General features: G+C 44.7%; 1 protein-coding gene across 2 annotated transcripts in view; it reads right to left on the bottom strand.

Annotated features, from left to right (window-relative positions):
* Nucleotides 1-13,977, bottom strand: part of VPS26C (VPS26 endosomal protein sorting factor C) — a 49,939-nt gene extending 35,962 nt beyond the window's left edge. The window contains exon 1 of one of the 2 annotated variants that reach the window (XM_053565140.1): nucleotides 13,827-13,977. In XM_053565140.1, coding sequence (XP_053421115.1) covers nucleotides 13,827-13,883 — 57 coding nt within the window. In that variant the 5' untranslated portion in view covers nucleotides 13,884-13,977. The remainder of the gene's footprint in view (nucleotides 1-13,826) is intronic. The other variant, XM_053565139.1, reaches the window with a different exon arrangement.
* Between the last annotated feature and the right edge of the window lie 10,566 nt (nucleotides 13,978-24,543).

The following is a 24,543-nucleotide window of genomic DNA, read 5'->3' as shown; positions in this document are numbered from 1 at the left end:
TTTACAGGGTGCACTAATGACATGATTAACACTCTGGTGCACAAAGGCAGTTCTGAGGATTTGGGGAAAGCCTGGCAATGCCACCACCTACCATTTGACCACTACCAGGGCTCAGAAGCTAAGTGTCTTAAAACATTATCATATTTATCCTCAAAACACAACCTCGGAGTAGGTATCGCCTCCATAATACAGACCAAAAGTGAAGACCCAGAGAATGCACAGAATCTTGGACTACAAAATAAAATGATTTAAGTTCAAATATTTGTTCTTCTTAGTGCCCTGAGTTCTCTGAGCATCAGTGTTCTCAATTGCAAAATGGGGGAATCACTACCTCTTCACAGTATTTGTGAGGATTAAAGCACTCTGGGGGCTTGAAAGGGCTCTACTACTGTACATTATTTAAAACTGTTAGTTAAGTATTCCCATGGAAAATTAAAACTTTTTCTGGAAATACGGAATTAGGACATTCTTATCACACATTCCTGATCGTCTCATACCACACATGGGAAGACTCAACGGGAAGGATCTTAGGGAGAAGGTGGCAGCACAACAACGGGGGGGTTCTGTTGTTACACCTGAGAATCGGGGTCCCCAGTGACCATACGAGAGAGCCAGACACCGATACAATCACAGGAGGGCGTTTATTCAAGCTCGAGCCTGGGCTGTCAGCACTCCCAGATGCAGCTGGGACCGAGAGCCCCGTGCTGGCAGCACGCAGGGTTTTTATGAGATGGATATGGGGTGAGGGGTGTGGGAAACAAAGTGTGGCCCCTGGATTGGTTATTTCTTATGCCTATACTAGAGTTTAAAGCTGATTGGGTCCCGCCAATCTTAACAGCCAGAGGGCAGATGCACTCCAGGAGATAGGGAGGAGTGTGGTTTACTAAGAAAAGAAACTAGGAGAAAAGAAACTAGGAACTTTCAGGTTTGATCTAAAATGGAGGATTAAAGCCCAAAATGGCATCACTGGGTTCTTCATTCCCCCCTTCTCCTTATAACTAAGAGGACCCAATCATGGGACCTCAGTGTCAGGGGAGCTTAAGGGCTGATACTGGGCTCTGAGAACCATGAGTTGCACTGCCCCAACTCGTTTTTTTATAAAGTGTATAAGTCTGTTAATTACACATGGTCCTATTGTAAGGATTAGGGGTCCAGCTATGGTAGAAATAAGGGTGGTAAGCCACGGGGACCAATTAAACATAGCCTCATACTAACTCTGGGCTTGCTCTTTCTTATCTGCGTTTCTGTAGTCCCTCCTGTATTAGGGTCATGGATTCTTTAACTATCCCAGAATGGTCAGCATAAAAACAGCATTCCTCGCCTCGAGCAGCACACAATCCTCCTTTTTGCAAAAACAGTAAGTCAAGCCCCTTTGGGTTCTGGAGCACTACTTCGGAGAGGGAAGTGAGGGAATCCTGAAGTAGAGTAATGGATTTTTCTATTCTTTCTATATCTAGATCGATGGCTGCTCGCAGGGGCCCATAGTTTTGTCTTGGAGGACTAGACCTCAGATTCTGGTGCCTGCCCCTGCTAACTCCAGTCCGAACAGGGCAAAGATGGCGAGAACTGTCACAGGTTCCCTTTTGAAACAAAGGCCTGTGCTTTCAAATCTCTGAAAAATAGTTTCTTGTTTATGGTAAATTAGTCTAGGTATCAATTACACAAGGACACAGTAGTCTTTGGCTGCATTTAAGACTCCTGAGTGTATGCATGGAGCCACGCCCGTGGAGCAAGCCCACCAGGCATCTTTGGGGGGTAGTAAATATCCGATCCGGTTCCACTGGTAGATATTATTACATACGTGCCTGTGGGAGGTGGGCACCTGTCCCACGCAAGTTCCCTTCCCCGAGACAGATTGGAGGGTAAGAAGAGGGCGACTGTGCTGACGCCAGCAGCAATCTGCGGCCTCACCAAGAGTAAAGCTATCTTGGAGGGCTTGTGCACCACCAGCCATTATACTGGGAGGGGTTATGTGCCTGAGGGATGGTGCGGATCCATGCCAAGTCCTCAGGAGTGTATTCGGGCTCTTCTGTCAGGACTGGAGACCCAGTGTCAGGTAGGTTAACTGCCAGGGCCTGTGTGGCTCTGAGGGCTGCACTTCTGGTGGCCTTGTCCACCTGATGATTGCCCTTTGCCACTGGGGTAGTGGGTTTTTGGTGTCCTAGGCAATGGATGATGGCTAGCTTTTTTGGTAGCCAGATGGCGGCTAGTAAGTCTAGCATTTCTAGTTTGTTTTTAACAGTCCTCCCCTCTGCTGTCAGCAATCCCCTCTCCCAGTAATTAGCCCCGTGTGTGTGAGAGGTGGTGAACGCGTACTGGCTGTCAGTATAGATATTAAGCTTTTTCCCTTGGCCTAGGACTAAAGCCTTGGTAAGGGCAATTAATTCAGCCCATTGGGCAGAGGTTCCAACTGGAAGAGGTTCAGCCCAAAGTGTACCTGCCTCAGAGACCACTGCCGCTCCCAAGTACCGCTGGCCATCTTTTATGAAACTACAACCATCTGTGAACCAGGTCTCCTCAGTGACCCACAATGGAGTCCCCACTTGGGCTAGGATGTCCTGGCAATTGTGAAGTGGTGTCTCCACATCTGGGTTGGGCAGGAGAGTGGCGGGGTTTAGGGCAGTACTGGGCAAGAACCGGATTCATGGTGGATTTAGTAACAAGCTCTGGTAGTGTGTTAGACACACGTGCTCATCCACTGGTCCGGGGGTTGTTTCAAGACCCCTTCAATGGCATGGGGCGTGGTCAGCAACAGTTCCTGCCCCATGGTGAGTTTGTCTGCGTCCTTTACGAGCAGCACAGTGGCTGCCACAATGTGGAGGCAGGGGTCCATCCTCACATCACCGGGTCTAGTTTTTTTGGTAAGTAGGCTACTGGGAGGGTCCAGGGCCCCAAGGTCTGGGTCAACACCCACTTGGCTATGAGGGTTACCCAGGGCTCAGGGAGGAGATCCAAACCCCATCCCCTCTAGTCACTGAGTTCTCCAAGTTCTAGGACGTGGGCTCGGTTTTGAGGGAGATCCTCACTGTCCCGTTTTTTGGGACATTCTCTGGCCCAGTGGCCAGTCTCCTTGCAGTATGCACACTGATCTCTCCGTAGCCAAGGTCGATCCCCCGGGGCAACTCCCTACCTCCTCCGGCAGCCAGTTTCCACAGCCTCCACTCCTTCTGTTCGTAGCCCCTTACCATGGTGGCAAGCAGGATCTTAGCGAGGTCCTTGATTTGCTTGTTGCTGGCACGTGTCTGTTTTTCCTCTGGGCTCTCTCGGTTGTTGTATACTCGTTCAGCCACCACCAGCAAGTCCTGTAGGGACTTCTCTGCCAACCTGTCTATTCTCTGAAGTTTACTTTTAATGTCTGGAGCTGACTGATTAACAAAAGCCATCATAATGGCTGCCTTACTACTCTCTGCCTCTGGATCCATGGGCATGTTAAGTACGGAACGCCTCCATGATCTACTCTAGGAAGGCGGAGGGGGAATCATCTTTCTCTTGCTGTACATTCCCTACTTTGGCCAAATTAGTCGGCTTCTTTGCCACTTTACAGAGACCCCCCCCCATTAGAGTCTGGCGGTAAACTCGGAGTCTCTCCTTACTTTCTGCCATATTGAAATTCCAATATGGCCGGATCAGTGGGAATGCAGCCTCAATTAATACTGGGTTCGTGGTAGGCTGCCTATTGTCATCTAGGACGGACTTCCGTGCCTCTGCCAAAATTCAGTTCCTCTCCTCGGTAGTGAATAGGACTTGTAGCAGCTGCTGACAGTCATCCCAAGTGGGCTGATGGGTGAAAAGGATACAGTCTAATAGGTCAATAAAGATGGTTGGTTTTTCTGAAAACTTAGGGTTTTGTATTTTCCAGTTGTACAGGTCACTTGTGGTGAAAGGCCAGTAGTACAGGCCTCCCTCCTCAGGAGGGCCCACCGCCTGGAGCGGTAAGGCCGTAGAATCTGCTACAGCCCACCCAGGCTGTTCAGATACGTCCTGTAAGGCCCTCCTCCAGGTATGCGGTGGACTACTGACAGGTGGCGCTCCCGCCATTTTAGCCTCTCCTGGGACTGGCTGGGTACTAGGGCGTGCCTGGATCAAGGGAAGGTAGGGCAGGGGAATAAGCTCTCCCAGGTCCGCCTTGCTCGGCAAAACAGGATACACGGGGGCGGAAGCGGGGGCCTAGGGGCCTCTTTGGGCCTAGGTTTTTCCCCGCAGGGCAAACACTGTGCTGGCCTCGGTTTTCTCCAACCAAGGTGGTAGGATACTTTTCAGCCAGGGATGGGGGTCCTCAACCAGGTCCTGCCAGGTGGTAATGTACAGGAGCTGATTGGGATGGCCCATCTTAGGCCTGTAGACAACATCCTTAACCTGGAGGATAAAAGGGAGGCGAAAGGTTCCTTCAGGCGGCCATCCGATGTTGAAGGTCAGCCATTCGCTCCTACAAAAGGCCTCAAGTTTATTTGTCTTGACCACTAGACTCAGGTTCTGGACTTTGGCCTGGAAGTCCTGGAAGTGGTCAAGGATAAATAAAAGGGGAGTCGTCAGAGTCTGTGCCATCATCAGAGTCGACCGGCCAACACACAACACAACACACACTATACAAAAACAAAGGCAGACGTAGCCGCGGGCTGAATTGAAGCAACACTGAAAGTGAATGGATGGCCTGGTGCTCGTCCACTGGCGTAGCCCGCTCTTACTCAAAAGCCCTAAGTGGATCGATTCCACGTGATCCCCACTGTAGGAGGCTGGGGTTTCCACGTCCCAGCCTTCCCCCAGGGAGGTGGGAACATCTTCCGTTACCTCCAGTATGTGGCCCTCCAGTGCGTCCACCTAGGCCATCTTCCAACCGCAACTCAAAACCCGCACAGGACAGAAAGCATCCACAAAGACAAAGACAAAAACACGTACACTTACCAGCCCTCCAGGTGGAGTCTCTTGGGAATCTTGGGGATCCTGGACAAGCCCCCAAATGTTACACCAGAGAATCGGGCTCCCTAGTGACCATACGAGAGAGCCAGACACTGATGCAATCACACGAGGGCATTTATTCAAGCTTGAGCCTAGGCTGCCGGCACTCCCAGACACAGCTGGGACTGAGAGCCCCGTGCTTGCGGCGCATGGGGTTTTTATGAGGTGGATATTGGGTGAGGGGTGTGGGAAACAAAGTGTGGCCCCTGGGTTGGTTATTTCTTATGCCTATACTAGAGTTTAAAGCTGAATGGGTCCTGCCAATCTTAATGCCCAGGGGAGGATCCACTCCGGGAAATAGGGAGGAGTGTGGTTTACTAAGAAACGAAACTAGGAGAAACGAAACTAGGAACTTTCAGGTTTGATCTAAAATGGAGGATGAAAGCCCAAAATTGCATCACTGGGTTTTTCACTGTGTTCACACTGAACAACATGAACTGAGATAAAGGCCCTGGAATCAAACTTTGGACAATTTTCTAGTCCTGAATTTGAGAGAAAACCATATATATAGGAATTCTGAAATCTCTATACCCATATTTATTTGAGTCACTCTCTTAAGAATGACCATTCTAAAGCAAATATAAGTAACAGGTGATTCAATGTGCAGCTTTGGGGCTATGTCAAAATACAAATAAATCTGACCAACATCTATCTAGAAGATCTAGAATTTTTTTTGGAGGGGAGGTGGACAGAGTCTCACTCTATTGCCCTAGCTACAGTGCCATGGCATCATAGCTTACAGCAACCTCATACTCTTGGGCTCAATTAATACTCTTGCCTCAGCTTCCCGAGTAGCTGGGACTACAGGCACGCACCACAATGCCTGTCTAAAGAATATTATTTATATTACAAAGCAAAATGCATAATGTGCCTACAAGACTATAGTTTCCCCTTTCTAATCCATGCAGTTAGAAAAACATTAATCAATTTTGTTTAACTATTTTAAGGCTTCACCTCATCGTTTATTAAACAGCTTTTGAGCACCTATTACATAGCAAGTACTTCCAGGCCTAGGAATACAAATATAAACAAGACATTTTAATCGAATAGACTCATAGAACAAATTCATTACCACAGAAGATAATCAGTGCAATAAAAAGAGGTATATATATGTTTATGAACTATTACCATTACTACTGAATTATAGAAAACATTTCCATGTAGTTATGTCTTTTCCTGATAATTAGACCTGACATTACTCTCTCCACTCCATCACATCATAATCCCACTGCTTTGGTTTTTTGAGAGAGAGAGTCTCACTTTGTCACTCTCAGTAGAGTACAGTGGAGTCACAGCTCACAGTGACCTCAAAGTCTTGGGCTCAAGCCTCTTGCCTCAGCCTCCCAAATAGCTGGGACTACAGGTGCCTGCCACAATGCCCCATTAGTTTTAGAGATGGGGTCTTGCTCTAGCTCAGGCTGGTCTCAAACTCCTGAGCTCAAGCAATCCACCTGCCTCAGCCTCCCAGAGTGCTAGGGCTACAGGTGTGAGTAATGCTTTCTTGTTAAAGCTATTCTTTTCATAATTTTGCTCCTAAGGAATTATCTAAATTTAAATATTAAAATTAGGAATTATTGTAAGTCTATGGGTGAAAGAGTTGTTGCTGTAACAGACTCTGAAGCACGTATTTGTAAGTAACTCACATCAAAAAAATAATAATGGACCAGGCACAGTGGCTCACGCCTATAAACCTAGCACTCTGGTAGGTCAAGGCAGGAGGATACTTGAAGTCATGAGTTCAAGACCAACCTGAGTAAGAGCAAGAACCCATGTGTACTAAAAGTAAAAAAAGTTAGTGAGGCATGGTGGCACATGCCTGTACCAGCTACTTAGGAAGCTGAGACAGGAGGACAGATTACTTGATCACAGGAGTATGAGGTTGCTGTGAGCTAGGTAGATGCCATGGCACTCTAGGTTGGGTGAAAAAGTGAGACTCTGTCTCGAAAGAACAATAACAAAAACCCATAATAGAAATGAGAAGATATTTACATTGTACAAGGATAAAAGTACCACAAATCAAATCTTGTGGGACACATTATGGGACAGAGCAGTGGAACATTATGGTGGGGTCTTCTCACATCCCCATGGAACACCAGGCTACTAAACCATGAAAACACACCAGAGTCTTTTGGACCAGTGTCTTTTGCCATAATCTAGCAGGGCAATCCCATTTCTTCCAATCTCTCTCTTTCTCTCTCCCTATCGTTTTCTCTCCAGCAGGACTGGGTAGGGCTCCAAGGGCATTTGCTTTATAATAACACATTGAAAACAAAAAACTTAAGGGATGCAATGTAAAACGTCTGCATTTCTAAAAAGTAAGCTATAGTTTAATAAGCTAAATCGCCAACTTATGTAGTTTAAAAAAGAACAGAATAAACCCAAAGAAAACAGAAGACATATTTTGGAAAGATAAAGTCAAATCTCATTAAAGAATTGCTGTTACTGCCAAATTAGAAGAGGATGAGCAATATAAAAACTTGGGGAACAGAGTAAAAGAAACCTTTTCTGAACTCAGACTTCCCAAATGCCTACACGTTCTCATTCACATGTCTCACACTACTTCCTCCTCACTAGAACCAATAGCACAGTGGGCAAGGAGGCCACCTGACTGGAGGCCACCTGTTTGGAAGAAGATCAGCTCAATGAAGCTCCAGACCAGCCCCCAGCTTTCCCCTTCTCCCCGATATGACTACACCATACCCTTGTGCTCCCTCATACATCACAGGCATTCCTATTCCAGCATTTTATCATCTTTCATTTTACGTATTTACTTAATCTCTACTGACTTATAACCTTTGTGAGATCAACAGACACTGGTTGATGTGGCTGGGTGTGGTGGCTCATGCCTGTAATCCCAGCATTCTGGGAGAATGAGGCGGGTGGATAGCCTGAGCTCATGAATTCGAGACCAGCTCTGAGCTAGAGTCAGACCCTGTCTCTAAAAATAGCCGGGCGTTGTGGCAGGAGCCTGTAGTCCCAGCTACTTGAGAGGCTGAGGCAAGAGAATCGCTTGAGCCCAACAGTTTAAGCTTGCTGTGAACTATGACAACAAAGCACTTATCAAGAGTGGCAAAGTGAGACTCTGTCTCAAAACAAACAAACAAAAAAGGACGAGATTGGTGGAAATGTGGTGATATGAAAAGGTATCCAAGATAAAGACACACTATTACACAAGAACAAGCTGTGGTGTGCACATGTGGAATAGCACACACATGACCAGTAGATACCTCTAGGGACAGGACACGGGGTTGCAAAAAAGGACTTAACTTTTCCCTTTACCTCCTTCAGGAGGATGCAAAATTTTTAACATACCATGCATTATATTTACTTACGTTTTAGTGCTTCAAATAAAGAATTTGTAAAAAATCATTTTGTCAGTGATCATTTCTATTAAAAAACCACATGTCAATTTTATTTTATTTTTTTGAGACAGTCTCACTATGTCACCCTAGGTAGAGTGCCATGGCATCACAGCTCACAGCAGGCTCCTGGGCTTAAACGATTCTCTTGCCTCAGCCTCCCAAATAGCTGGGACTACAGGCACCCGCCACAATGCCAGGCTATTTTTTGTTGCACTTGTCATGGGCAGGGTTCGAACCCACAAGCCTCCATGTATGTGGCTGGCACCGTAACCACTGTGCTACAGGCACCCAGCCACACATGTCAATTTTAAACCTGAGCATAACTGAGTTTTCTCTCATGTCCACAGAATCAAATCTATTGTCGAATGCTTCCACAACAACTAGGATACCAAAAAGCATAGTCATAGATTCAGCATATATTCAAAGTGGAAGTTATAGCGGGCTTTTATTGAAATATCAGAGTGGTATTCATAGCACTCCTAGGAAATGAATACCAACCATTTCTATGTTACAAATTCCTCCATTTTGCATTAAAATGGCCAGTCTTAGGAGGCGCTATAAAAGAGTATTCAACAGACATGCCTTGAAAACTTAGTTGGAATCCTGGCTACCATTAGCTGGGTGATGAAATTCAACCTGTCTAGGCCTCAGTTAGAAAAATGAGAGTGATGTTGCCTGCCTGTCAAACCCTACCCCACTCCTCTGCTGCAATAGTAAACTTATTTTATATGCTTACATGGACAAATGTTTCACTTAAATGACAATCACCCATGACCTCAAGCACAGGATAGTAACTATTTAGTATTTAGGAGAAGGCAAAATGGTGGCAGCTACCTCAAGCAAATCAAGAGAATTATAGGCACTGTGATCTGGCAAGTCCACAGATAAGTCAAATCTTGAGTGACTGAATCATTGAGATACACAGAGAAAACAGATTTGTATGCCACAGCACCACTTACAGACAGCTGAGGGTAGGCAGAGAGGGAGAGAGAAGCCACTCCTCCCACAACCATGGTGCAAACTACACTTGACATATGCACTGTCTCAGACACTGCACCCTAACTGGGGACCAAGCCAGCCACGGTCCTGCTACCTGGGCTTGGGGGAAAGCTGTGACCGTGCTCATTGCCTACTACACCTGTCCCAAATCCTAGATCATGGAGTCTAGCTCATGAGTCAGGGTCACTCAAAATCTAGGCATAGATTTTAATCATTTGATTAGATTTATTGGTTTAATAACTTTATTCCTGCTTTTCTGCCAAAAAAAAAAAAAAAGAAAGTTTAGATCTAATTCAAAAATTAAACTGAAATCATCAGGAAAAAAAAAAAAGAAAAATCTATGGGAAATAATGGTGATAATTGCGTTCCTTTCTCCATCCTTGAAATGGTCATAATAAAAGAGTGCTTGACAAAAAAAAAAAAAAAAAAATCAGCAACTGAGCGGGTGGAGCAAGATGGCCGAGTAACAGCTTCCTTGCATCTGGGCACCGTGAGTCTGGGGAGATAGGACTCCAGACATCTCTGGCTGGTGGGATCTGCCTATTATCACCCCTGTGAGGATACAGGGAGTTAGCGAGAGACTTCTGGACCCAAAGTGGAGGACTAAAACAGTGGAAAAACGGCAAGGGGTCGCATGTGTTCAATCCGTCTAAACCCGCCCACAACTGTAAGTTCAGTAGCAGCGAGACTGCAAACCAGAAAGGCCTTACCTGTGAACTGTTTTGGTGTCTTTGGACTTGGCACTCAGTTGAACTGCTTTGGGGAAAGCCTGAGCGGGAGTGCGGAGAACTTTGGCCGTTGTCTAGGGCCCCAGTCTGAGCTGCTGAGCCAGACGGAGCTAATAGTGTTTGGCTGTGGGTCACAGGGAGCCATTGTGAGCCATCTGCCCAGGCAAGTTCCGCCCTCAGGGTCGCAGAGCTAGAATCGGGTGGGAGCTTGGTAACCCAGCAACCAAGTAGCCTAAGGATGGGGTCTGAGCCGCCTTGCAGCCCTAACCCTCAGGGGCAGAGTGAGACCGGTTTTGGCACACAGGGTAAGTGGATAGCCACTTCAGCAGTGATTCCAGCGACAAGCACTTTCCTGGGAAAGCTTCTGCTCAGCAAGTTTACAAGTTCAAAGTGCCTTTTAAGTGGGCTGAAGAGAGATTTAGGGTGTCTACCTGCTGGGGTTTGAGAAATCAGCAGCCTCCAGTCGTATCAGAACTGGGATTAACATCTCATACCTCAGAAGACCACGTGTTGCCCAGACAATATTCAATAACATACATACTGCTTTGTTTTTGGTTGTTTTTTTTTTTTTTTGGTTTGGTTTTTTTTTTGTTTGTTTATTTTGATGTTGTGGATTGTTGTTTTGTTTTTTAATTTCAACCTTTTCCATACAGATCCTTTTTCTTTCTCAATTTTTCTAGTTTAATTATAATTTCCCATTGCTGCCTTTTTCAATAACTAGAACTTCATTTTTGCTAGTGTTTCTACCGCTATTGTTTGGTTTTTCACCCAATTTTATCCCATAAAGTTTTCTGTTTGCTTGTTTTGGTTTGATTTATAGCATTTTTGTCTTTCCTCTCTACTTGGTGGAGGTGGGGTACTGTGTCTGATCAGGTTAGCAAAGAGCTGCTGACCTCAAGGGAACCACACAACTGGGAACCCCCAGAAGGTGGGGTTTTTTTTAAGGTTGTGTCAAAGTACCCTACTGCACACCTATATTACTCTGTCTCCCTCTTTCTGTGCCTCTCTTCTTTTTGTCAATATTCCTTTTACCCACCCCCTCTCCTTTCTCTATTTTTCTTTTTTTTTTTTCTTATCACTTGGTCCTCCTTTCTTTCATCCCTTTTTTGCTCTTCAACCTTCTCACCCTTCTGGTCCTGTAACCCTTAGTCCACAGGCACAAGAACTTAAAGAGCAAGAGGAAGTGAAAGGAAAATTAGGGCAAGGAAACAGATGAAAGAAATCGCTCCTGAGGAAGAATCAGCAGAAAACTCCAGGCAACATGAAGAATCAGTCCAGAACAACCCTGCCAAGGGACCATGAGGTAGCTACTGCAGAGGATTCCACCTATAAAGAAATGTTAGGAATGACAGAAAGGGAATTTAGAATACACATGTTGAAAACAATGAAAGAAATGATGGAAACAATGAAGGAAACTGCTAATAAAGTGGAAAATAACCAAAAGGAAATCCAAAATAGGTGTGCAGTAGGGTACTTTGACACAACCTTAAAAAATTTGGTTATAATGATATGAAGAATACAAAAAGGATATAGCAGAGCTGAAGGAACTGAAACAGTCAATTAGGGAACTTAAAGATGCAATGCAAAGTATCAGCAGCAGGTTAGACCACGCAGAAGAAAGAATTTCAGAGGTAGAAGACAAAGTTCTTGAGATACCTCAGATAGTAAAAGAGGCAGAAAAGAAGAGAGAGAAAGCAGAACGTTCACTGTCAGCATTATGGGACTTTATGAAGCGTTCCAACATACGAGTTATAGGAATTCCAGAAGGGGAAGAAGAATGCCCCAGAGGAATGGAAGCCATACTAGAGAATATTATAAAAGAAAATTTCCCAAATATCACCAAAGATTCTGACACACTGCTTTCAGAGGGCTATCAGACCCCAGGTCGCCTCAACTCTAACCGAGCTTCTCCAAGACACATTGTGATGAACCTGTCCAAAGTCAAGACAAAAGAAAAGATTCTGCAAGCTTCCAGGAGTAAGCGCCAGTTGACCTACAGTGGAGATATCACTACAGGGGCAAATTCATCAGAGTGACCGCAGACTTCTCTAATGAAACTTTCCAAGCAAGAAGACAATGGTCATCTACCTTTAATCTACTTAAACAGAACAATTTCTAGCCCAGAATTCTGTACCCTGCTAAGCTTAAAAATTGATGGAGAAATCAAATCATTTACGGATATACAAACATTGAGGAAATTCGCCACAACAAGACCAGCTCTACAGAGTCTGCTCAGGATTCAGACTCTCCACTGCAAGTCCGAAGGCGCTCCTGATCCAGGTGCCCGCCACAATGCCCGGCTATATTTTGGTTGCAGTTTGGCCGGGCCGGGTTTGAACCCACCACCCTCGGTATATGGGGCCGGCGCCCTACTGACTAAGCCACAGGCACCTGAATTAAACAGACCTGGATTAAACTTTATTTTTTTGAGACAGTCATTTTGTGGCCCTTAATTAAGTGCTATCAGTGTTATTAAGTGTTATCGAGCTCACAGCAATCTTAAACACTTGGGATGAAGCTATTCTCTTGCCTCAGCCTCCCAAGTAGCTGGGACTACAGGCACCAGCCACATCACCCAGCTATTTTTAGAGCCGGGGTCTCACTCTTGCTTAGGCTGGTCTGGAACCTGTGAGCTCAGGCAATCCACTGGCCTAGGCCTCCTAGAATGCTAGGATTACAGGCATGAGCCTCACACCTTGTATTAAACATTTTTGTAGGAATATTGCATAGGTGAATTGTGTCCTTAGTGCATTATGCCAGGGGATATAAAATGTCATCTCATCAGTGAGGATGATAAAGTGGTATTCATTTGTTGATCTTGGTTATATCATTCATTTGTTGGTCTTGGAGATATCACTCCATTATATACGCAGCTTATTCTGTTAGTAATTTATAATGAGGAGGCAAACATTAGGTTTTTATAATTTATAATGAGGGAGTAAACATCAGGTTTTGCCAACTGTCTCTCACCCGAAAATGTTAGCATCTGCTAAAGACCTTTGTCTGGTATTCTATTCCTTCAGAGATCACTATGCATCGATGTGGCCAACCACTGCTATCCGTTTTATTCCACAGAATACTGGAGCTATGATTTCAACCTTAAATACACATGAGACTCATCTGTATCCCTAGAGCAATCATATTTTTAAATTCCCCAGGTTGATTGATTCTTATGTAGAAAAAGGGTTAAGATCCCCTGAGTTAGAGGAATCTTACAATACCTTCCTTTTGCCAATAAGGACACTGAAGCCCAAAAAGTTTAAATGGTCAATAACGCAAAACTAGTTAGTGCCATAATTAAAAGTTTTACTTTTCTATACCTGCGTTTTAATATGCCATACCTCCTGTATGTTATTCAAACAATAAAACCAGAAAAATGAGTAACTTTTGTAGTATGCTGTTACAAGTGACTACCACTTCTATGGTAATTTAATTACCATTAATTTTGCCTTTCGTTCACTAGACCTTCACAGTCACGTTAGGAGGGAGGCTAAGGGGAGTTAGGGCTTCTCCGCCCTCAGCAATCACTGCAATCTCAACCCTAGGAGCCTAGCTTGAGCAAGATGTTCAAGGCGCCAGATGGTGAGACCTGCAGCCCCGGCGCCAGGCGCTCGCCCGGGGTCCCTTGAAGAGCAGCCGGCCTCGCGCGGGAAACACCTGCCAGAGATTCACCTGGCGGGGACCCACCAGGCGGGGCGCCCCTGCGGCGCCCAGGGACGCTCCAACGTGCGCCGGGCGCTGCAGACGACTGAACCTGCAGGCCCGCCCTCCCCCCACTTACCCCAGCGTGATAAACTTTATTCGCTCTTTTAATCTTGATGTCAAGGGAGGTCCCCATCTCAAATACTTAGCTGCAGTCGCCACTTCCGGCACCGCGTAACGCGAAGGGAATCCGGGCCGTCCTGACTCGCCAACCCAGCTGTGGCGTCACGTGACCTCGTCTACGCGGATCAACTCCCTGCCGCTAAGGGCGTCCGCTGCACGCCTCCCTACTTCCGGCGCAGGAGCGGGCCTTGGTGAAGCCAGAGACACTGTCGTCTTCGCCCCGCCCCCTCGCGTGTGAGGGGCGGGACCTGGCTAGCCCCACCTCTTCCGCAAGGACATTAGGCCGGAAGTACTCTTTTGCCTGGTTTAGGACAGGGAGAAATTCCCCGCTCTTTCCGCGTGCCCCGCGGCTTGGGGAGGGGCCGGGGCTGTCTCGCCGGCCTAGCCAGTGTTGGCGGTCTCAGACCGCGTCAGGCCGTGCGGTGCGGGACCTGCGCCATGGGGTTGGCATTCGGGGAGGTTATAACTAGAGAAGGCGTTCCCTCCACAGGCCTCTTTCCTCTCTCAACGCTAACCATCCTCTGTTGCCTTCCTGGGCCTCTGAGGAGGCGGCGCCGCTCCATGCCCTTCCCCCGGGAACTGTACCGCTCGCCCGAAGGGGCGCTCTCCCGGCGCTCCCGGCCTGCAGAGCGCTGATTGGCGGGTGGCTCGGCTGCTCCGCCCCTCCCCCGGGCCCCGAGCCAAGGTTTCGGGCAGCGCCGCCTGACCTCGCTCCGCTGCGAGTGGGGCGCTGGGGCGGCCGACAGCCGGGCTCGCTGGGCCGCGCGGCCTTCTGGGTATTCCCCAGGCGCGTGTCCTGGAACCCGGTGTAGAAGACTCTTAACTGCGCGGGCCCCAGCACCCGAGCGTGGGAAGGCATGGCTTGCAGGTCTCGGAGCCCAGAGATTGGCTGGGAATGCAAGGCTGTGGCTCTGCCTAGCCTCCTTTTTATTCCCAGCAACAACCGACTAAAGTAGACTCAACGTGCATACTGTGGTTGGGGGTGGGTGTCCGAGGTACTTCCTCCCGGCAGGGCGGGCAGTGCAGTGTTAGGCAACACGCTACCTTTATTGAAATAAGATCTCTGTAAATCTTTTAAGTAAGGACTTTACCAGTAAGCAGAAGGTCAAATTTCATTATCTTGGTAAGTTATTTAATAATGTGATGAAGAAATGCTTGTTTAAATTCCTTGATTCTGATACTTGTTTTTTACAAATGTGATACTTTGAAGATGACATCAGAAATTTTATATAAAACGGGTCTCATGAATTAGTGTCACGAATGCCTACCTCTTGAGAATTTAAGATGTTTTATACACCAACAGTGATAGTACTACAGCTGCAGTCGCTTTTGAAGGTTGATAAATGTGATGTTTCCAAATATGCAGGTCTCAGTTTTCAGCTCCTCGCTGCCCTCAGGGCTTTGGTATCTGTCTTGAATATTTTCCTGACAACTCAAACTCAGCAATTCTAAAACCATTAGGGACTTAATCCAGTCTAGTCTATTTGAATTCAAGAAGTGACTCCCTCTCCACTTTACCATTATTTTCAACTGGTAAAAAAATCAATCTCAGTAGACGATGCAGGGAAACAGGAACTAGAAACACGTGTCCAGATTCTACATGTTTGCTCCAGTAAGACTGCTTTATACTTACTTTATAAAAGAATACTTCTTAGTCCTTGAAGACAGGCGTACCATATTTACTTTCATTGTAAGATGTACACAATTTTAATGGAATCTGATGCAATGTAAAGAGCTCTGGTTCCAGAAATTACCAGGGTAATTAGATTATTAGGCCCTCTCTGTGTGATGAACACTCCGTTTTTCTCCAATTACTGCGCTTTTTAATTTTTTCTATCCCCTACCTAACTTTCTGGTTAATTTCAGTTACTGAAAATTAGACCGTGTTTAAAGTGCGAATCTCATGAATTAAGTTGGACCTTAGATCCTTAGTGGGGAGGTTGCAAGCTGTGGTTCTGCCTCTTAGACATTTGCTCAAGGTGGCTCTTCAAGGCTTGGCTTCTGTGTTGAGACAAGGAAGAAGAAAATCAGGTAAGTCTCTTTAACTGGCCACTACTGGAGTTTTCCGAGTTGATTCCTGCTTCTCTGTGTAACTGGTCCTTACTTGAAATTCTTTTCGCAGGTCACAGAGGAGAAGGCCCCAGTGGGGGCCTTCTCCTCTCCAAACGTACACTTATATAGGAAACCTATCACCATCTGGATCTTTCCCATCACCCTGCTGCCACCACTTAGCAGTACACTCAGCTCTTAGGTGAGGTTCCAGCCAACAGCTCAGGAGCATTTATCTTTCATTCCATCTTCTTGCCCTATGAATACACACCCTTGCACACAAAAGGGCTGAACTGGAGGGTCCCCCATGGCCACTTATCTCAGTCCCTTGCCATCCCTCTTCAATCTTCTTGTTCCCTCTTGAAATCCATACAGAAGTTAGTCAGCAAGAATGCTGGAAAAACAGATCTACAAGCGACAGATGGAATACCAGTCTCCCCTTCCAGTCAGACCCTGATAGTTAAGAGAGACTATCTTACAGCCTCCCCCACTACACTGCTTTTTCAGAAACACCACACTGTCCAAAAGACTGGCCGCCTCCTTTCATTCCTTTTCCTGCCTTCTGTATAGAGTGGAAAGAGAGGACTGGGGAAATATTTCATGGGAGCAGGACTACATCTGCAGCTTTTTGTTAAGCCCTGGGGAAAGCATCTGGCATCTTCCATTAGAAGATGTAGTACTATCTAGTTTTCAGCCATGAGACTCATGCCAATTCTGAGACAACAGGAGAGGTCCACTATACATCTTTCAATGGGTGCTACGGTTCTCTGCCCAGACTCCTCCTTCAGGAATGAAGGACACATTCTCTGAACTGCTAGGAATATTGGTCTCCACAGTTCTCAGCTAAGTCACTCTTCAAAACTTGCCCTTGGTCATGCCCCCTTCTCTGGGGTAGGCCACAGGGAATGACTAATCAATTTAGAACATGAAGGCCTTTCTCCCTTGCCCTGGTTTAGGACAACTCTGAAGGGCCATTCTAGCTCCGAAGTACCTAGTATTACTTATTTGTCATCATGTAGCAAATTACCCTAATGTTTACTGATTTTAAACAACATACATTGTTGGGCACAGTGGCTCACACCTATAATCCTAGCATTCTGGGAGAGGGGCGGATCCCATGACTTCAGGAGTTTGAGACCAGCCTGAGCAAAAGCTGTCTGTAACTAAAAAAATAGAAAAACTAGGCAGGCATCATGGCAGGCACTTGTAGTCCCAGCTACTCGGGAAGGTGAGGCAAGAGGATTGCTCAAGCCCAAGATTTTGAGGAGTGAGCTGTGATGTGAGCTATGATGATGCCATGGCACTCTACACAGGGTGATACAGTGAGACTCTGCCTCAAATAAATAAAAATAAAGCAACACATTATTTCATAGTATCTGTGGGTTAGCAACTCAGGAGTGGCTTAATTGAGTAGTTCTGGCTCAAGGCCTTTGGTAGTTCCAGTCAAGATGTTGGACAGGACCACAGTCACCTGAAGGCTTGACTTGGGCTAGATCAGCAATTCTCAACCTATGGGTCACGACCCCTTTGTAACAAGGAAAATACATTCCGGCATTAGGAAAGTTGAGAACCACTGGACTAGATGATCCACTTCCAAGATGGCTCCCTCAGTGACTTATGTCGGGAGCACTCACTTGAGAGTCCTCTCAATAAAGCAGCTAATGTCACTCAAACAAGGAGAATGCAAGTGGGGGACTGCAATGCCTGTATAGCCTAGTCTCTGAAGTCTCAGAGCTACTTTTCATCTCTTCATTGGAAAAGAGACGTTAAATCTAGCCTGCAGTTAGGGGAAGTGTTCTACATTCAGAAGGGAATGTCAATGAACCTGTGGGCATATTTTAAACATATTTTACTGTGATTCCATCACTGTTCAACTTCCTCCTCTGTCCCACCCTGTTTCTTATACCTCACCCCTCTGTACTTATTGATCAAGAGATCACTCCCGATAAACGTCCTGCACATTAAACCTCCATCTCATGGTCTGCTCTCTGGCAAACCAACCTACAGCAATCTTGTTACACTAGCTTCATGACTTAGCCTCTCATCCTAATCCTCAAAATAATCATACAGTATAGAACAATTCCTGTTTCTTCACCTTACAAAAGGAAAAAACTGATTAAAAGATTAAAACAGAAAGATGAACGTACTAGCCTAAGATAATGTAGCAAATAGGTGACAGCCACCATTCTGACTCTAAAGCTCACAAAGGCAATCACTGGTCAGCACGCCACCTACGTGCACACAACAAATGCCTGAATGTACAATAAGGGGGCTTGTGAGATCTCAGTTAAAATACTGGATGAAAGACCGTCAGTCGCATGTGAAAATCAAGAAGTCCAACGTGATCTCAGAACTATAAGAAAAGGAATAGAGGGACAGAGTATCAACCAATCATAAAGATAGAACATTAAGGCCACTGCAGAATAATACACTATTTCCGTTTGCTGGGACTTCTATAACTTTAAACAACAGAAATTTATTCTTGCATACTTCAGGAGTCTTTTGTTCAAAATCAGGGTGTCAGCAGGGTTGGTTTGTTCTAAGGATTATGAGGGAAGGGTCTTTTCCAGGTCCCCCTCCTTGGCTTGTGGACTGTCATCTTCCCTGTCTCTCTCTACATGGTCTTTGTTGACGTGTTTTCATGTTCATATGGTGCTCTCCTGGGTGAGTTGGATTCCAAACAGTCCCTGTGTAAACACACCAGTCCTGTTGGATTAGGGGCCCACACTAATGACCTCTTTAAAAGCTGATTACCTCGGGCGGCGCCTGTGGCTCAAAGGAGTAGGGCACCGGCCTCATATACGGGAGGTGGTGGGTTCCAACCTGGCCTGGGCCAAAAACTGCAAAAAAAAAACAAAAAAACAAGCTGATTACCTCTGGCTTGGGGCCTTGGTACAGTGGTTATGGCACCAGCCACATACATGGAGGGTGGAATGTTCGAACCAAAAATATAGCCGGCCTTTGTGGCAGATGCTTGTAGTCCTAGCTACTTGGGAGGCTGAGGCAAGAGAATTGCTTAAGCCCAAGGGTTTGAGGTTGCTGTGAGCTGTGATGCCACAGCACTCTACCAAGGGTGACATAGTGAAACTCTGTCTAAAAAAAGCAGAGAAAACCTGATTACCTCAACAGAGATCTTATTTCCAAATTCAGTCATATTCTGAAGTCCTGAGGGTAGACCTTGAATTGGAAGGGAACATAGTTTAACATAGAACATATCGCAATAAAGTATATACAACAAAAACATCAGACATCTAATGATAAATGACAGAGACAGTTGGTAGGAGATTTTAACAACACAGTTGATCAGAGATTGAATGGATGAAAAGAAAGAAGGTTTTAACAATAAGTACAATTAGCAAGTAAGACAAAATCCCAAGGAATTCATTTTTTAAGCACAAATGGCACATTTATCAGCACGATTGCTTATACAAGGTAGACATAAAGTTGGCATGCAAATTAAAAAACTTTAACATAGTAAATTGCCCATGAACTTTATAGACACCCTGTATATCATGCTCCATCCTCATGGGTGGGATTAGTGCTTTATAAAGGGGGTTAAAGGGAGCTAGTTAGCCCTTTTCTCTTTTTTCCCTTACTTCAAGTGAAGACACAGAGCATGTAGCATTCAAGGTAACAGAAACAGAAATCAGACCCTCAATGGACAAAGAACCTGCTGGAGCCTTGATCTTGAACTTTCTAGTCTCCAGGACTGTGAGAAATAAATTTCTGTTATTTATTTATTTATTTATTTACTTATTTTTTGTAGAGACAGAGTCTCACTTTACTGCCCTCGGTAGAGTGCCATGGCGTCACACGGCTCAGAGCAACCTCCAGCTCTTGGGCTTATGTGATTCTCTTGCCTCAGCCTCCCGAGCAGCTGGGACTACAGGCGCCTGCCACAAGCCCGGCTATTTTTTTTTGTTGCAGTTTGGCCGGGGCTGGGTTTGAACCCACCACCCTTGGTATATGGGGCCGGCACCCTACTCACTGAGCCACAGGCGCCGCCCAAATTTCTGTTACTTATAAATTACCTAGGCTATGGTATTTTGTTATAGCAACCAAATAGGCTGAGACCATTGCATACTAGGCCACAAAGAAAATCTCAAATTCAGTTAACTTAGTATGTTAACTACCAAAACTTTAACCACTTGGCAATTAAGACTTTCCCAAGTATGTCAGGTCAAGGAACAAATAAAAATCTAATAACCACTGGGCATGGTAGCTCACGTCTGTAATCCTAGCACTCTGGGACACTGAGGCAAGAGGATCCACAGAGGTCAGGAATTTGAGACTAGCCTAAGCAAGATCAAGACCCTGACTACTAGAATTAGAAAAGTTAGCCCAGCATTGTGGCAGTGCCTTATAGTCCCAGCCACTCAGGAGGTTGAGGCAGAATAGTTTTAGACCAAGAGTTGGCGGTTACTGTGAGGTAGGCTGATGCCACAGCACTCTAGTCTGGGCAATAGACCCTCTGTCTCAAAAAACCCCAAAAATATACTGCCCCCTGCTCTGAAAAAATTTAATAACCAACTAAAAACAACAAAGTGTGAATGTTTCCTACCAAAACCAATTCTTCCTTTGACAGATCTGTTCCCTGAGTCACAATTTGTGTGAGGAGTTCTTTCCTACCAGTGTGAGATGGTCTAGAGGAAGGGCCGTGCAAGGAGAGGGGAGCAAAAAGCAGATCCCCATTTGGGGTCTGGCTGCCCATCACCCTTGGGGTCAGTGTCCTGGTTGGGAAAAACTCAGAGAGCCTGAGTGACAGAAAGCCTGATAAGGGCTTAGAAGAAGTAGCAAGAGAGAAACATAGGCTGAGTCAGCCAGTGGGTGGTCAAGCTCACTTTAGCAATGCCTGCAGCCTGTAGCTGACTGTGACGAGAGATGGGATTGCAAATTACTCCACCTGGGACAGGTAGACAACCAAGGTACATGACAGTTTTTAGCCGCTCTTTCTGTCCCAGGTAGAATGCTTCAAGGGGAAAGTGAAGAGAATGGGGAAGGGGAAGAAAATTCTAAAGCGCTGTGGACTGAGTTCCAGCTGAACAGCGAGGCCCATTCCTCCCCCACCATCCTCAGCAGAAGGGAGGATGTTGTCTGGGAGCTTAACTGGTGAATTTACAGAGAAATGAAGACTGTAACTGTCTCGGCCATTTATGTGTTGTGCCTGTGAATTTCAAAACAGCTACACATATAGAAATCAATAGACATTTCTATTTAACAGCAGTAACCAGATAGAAAAGAAAACGAAGATAGGGAGTGTATTCTGAATAACGATAAAAATATGAAATATCTGGAATAATTTGAATGTGATAGATGGTTGAGTTACATGAATAAAGCTATAAGGCTGAATCAAGAAATATAAAATATGGAAAAATGGGGAGATTTACAGTATTACTGAATCAGAAGTCTAAATATTTTAAATGTCCAGCTGTATAAAAGTAATTTTTAGATCTAATTAATTACTGTCCATATCTCAAAACAATTTTTCATGAGGCAATTTAATGAAATTATGTTAATATTCTTCTGAAAAAAATAAAGGAATGTTTTAAAATGATATATACAAAAGGTGCCAAAAAAGGTATACACATTTTAAGAAAGGAAAAACTGTATTAAAATTATAATACTCAAGTTACGTTTGACTTCCGTAATTACAAGAGGTACAAGATATAAGATAACAAATGTTAGTATATATTGCATATTACAATTGTAATACAGTCTTTTCCTTTTTTTATCATTAAATCATAACTGTGTATATTAATGCAATCATGGGGTACAATGTGCTGGTTTTATATACAATTTGAAATATTTTCATCAAACTGGTTAACGTAGTCTTCACAGCATTTTCTTAGTTATTGTGTTAAGACCTTTATATTCTACACCTAGTAAATTTCACATGTACCTTTGTAAGAAGCACCGTAGGTGTGTTGCACCAATAACCCTCCCTCCATTCATCCTCCCCCCTTGACAGTATTTTCCTTTTTTAAAACGTGTATATATATATTTGTATCCTCTGTGTTTTCAAAAAGTTCAAAACTTTCCTGAGTGAGAGTGAGACCCTGACTAGCCCCGGCCAAACTGCAACAAAAAAATAGCCGGGCGTTGTGGCGGGCGCCTGTAGTCCCAGCTGCTCGGGAGGCTGAGGCAGGAGAATAGCCTAAGCCCAGGAGTTGGAGGTTGCTGTGAGCTGTGGGACGCCACGGCACTCTACCGAGGGCAGTAAAGTGAGACTCTGTCTCTACAAAAAAAAAAAAAATGGAAAAACCCAGGCAGGCCCTGCAGTGAGTGCCTGTAATCCCAGAAACTTCTGGAGGCTGAGGCAGCGGGATGCCCACAGCCCGAGTCTGAGGTTGCAGTAAGCTATGAAGCCATTGCACTCTGCTCAGGGGCACAGGGTGGGACTCCGTCTCAACAAAAAAAATAAATAAAAAGAAGCAAAGATATAAAAATAAAAAATAAGTAAGGAAATTAAAAAGTTAATTGTAAGGGAAAGATTCTTATGAGGCATAAAATATAGTAAAGCTGTAAGAATTAAAACAGCATCATTCTGGCATAGGAGCAATTTGATAGGACAGTAGTTCAGAACACATCCCGACCTATTACTGTATAAGATTGTATTTTTTTATTGTGTATATTTAAGTTGTATATAAGATTTTAATACATGATTAAAGGCATCGCAAATCTATAAAGGACAGAAGATTACTCAGTAAATGATTAATTAGACTAAATAGCTTGATATTTAGCAGAAAAATTCATTTAGATTTTGGGCGTGGTAGCTCACTACAACCTCAGACTCGGGCTGCGGGCACCCCGCTGCCTCACCCTCCGGAAGCCGCTGGGATTACAGGCGCTCGCCGCGGCGCCCAGCTGGGTTTTTCCATTTTTTTCACGAGTCGGGGTCTCACTGTCGCTCAGGCGAGTCTCGAACTCCTGAGCTCAAGCGATTCTCCCTCCTCAGCCTCCCACAGTGCTGGGATTACAGGCGTGAGCCAACGCGCCCGGCGATAAATGACACTTTCAAATCAATGAAATATTATGCAGTCACTAAGCATGTGGTTATTCTGAAAAAAATGAAAGAAAACCTAACAAATGGAGACCCATTCTGTGTTTATGAAGTACAAGACTTAAGAAACCCATTCTCCCACTCGAGACAATTCTACTCAATAGTTCTAGCAGTCTTTTTTGATTAAAAAAATTAACAAACTAATGTAAAAAATTATATGATAATGCAAAGGGCCTAGAATGACCAACATAATTTTTTTTTTTTTTTGCAGTTTTTTTGGCCAGGGCTGGGTTCAAACCCACCACCTCCAGCATATGGGGCCAGCGCCCTACCCCTTTGAGCAATAGGCACTGCTCTAACCAATGTATTTTTTGTTTATTTTTTTTTAGACAGAGTCTTGCTCTGTTGCCTGGGCTAGAGTACAGTGGCATCATTACAGGTCACTGCAACCTCAAACTACTGGGCTCAAGTAATCCTTCTGCCAACCTCACAACTAGTTTGGATTATAGGTATGCACCACCACTCCTAGATAATTTTTCTCTATTTTGTAGGAGGGGGGATCTTGCTCTTGCTCAGGCTGATCTAAAACTCCTGGCCTGGAGCAACCTGTCCACCTTGTCCTCCCAAAGTGCCAGGAGCCATTACGCCTGGCCCCAAAAATTTTGAAAAAGAAGAGCAAAGATGGAGGATTTACACTGCCTGACTTTAAGACCTAGTGTACAATCATGATCCATGCATAAAGGTAGACAAATAATTCAATGGAACAGGTTAGAGTCCAGAAATAAATTCATACATATATGGTCAACAAAAATCGTATATGATTTTCAAGAAAGGTAGCAAGGCAATTTCATGGGGAGAGGGAAGCCTTCTCTACAAATGGTGCTGGACAACTCAATACCCAAATGGAGAAAATGAACCTCGCCTGTTATCTTGCACCATATACAAAAATTAACTTCAAAAGATAGAGACCTAAAAGCTAATACTATAATGTTCCTTAAAATATACACGAGACAATCTTCCTAACATTAGGGAAAACAAAAAATTCGTAAACAAGATGTAAATATCATGAATTATGAAAGCAAAAAATTGGTAGATTACACTTCTGCTGGAGATACCTTAAAGAACTAAGAGTAGACCTATCTTTTGATGCAGCAATCCCCTTACTAGGTATTTATCCAAAGGAAAAAAAAGACTTTTTATAAAAAAAAAAAAAAAACACTTGCTCTCGAATGTTACAGCAGCACAGTTCACAATTACAAAGATGTGGGAAACAACCCAAGTGCCTATCAATACATGAATGGATTAATACATTGTGGTAGGTGTGGGCCATGGGATACTATTCAGACATAAAAAATATGGTGATCTACTATCTTTTATAACAACATAGATGGAATTAGAGACCATTCTCCTAAGTTAAATATCACAAGAATGGAGAAACAAACACCACATGTCCTCAATATTAAATTGGAACTAGTTGATCAATGCTTAGGTACATATATATGGAAGTAAAACTCAAAGGAAATTAAGTAAGGATGAAGGGGAGGCGGGGTAGGGTCTATTCACACCTAGTGCAATGCATGTATTCTGGGTGTAGGGGACACTTACAACTTTGACTTAAAATGTA

This window comes from Nycticebus coucang, chromosome 16, assembly GCF_027406575.1.
Source record: "Nycticebus coucang isolate mNycCou1 chromosome 16, mNycCou1.pri, whole genome shotgun sequence".
Classification (NCBI taxonomy): Eukaryota; Metazoa; Chordata; class Mammalia; order Primates; family Lorisidae; genus Nycticebus; species Nycticebus coucang.
Note: the sequence above shows the minus strand (reverse complement) of the source record. Positions and strands in the feature narration are given on the sequence as shown.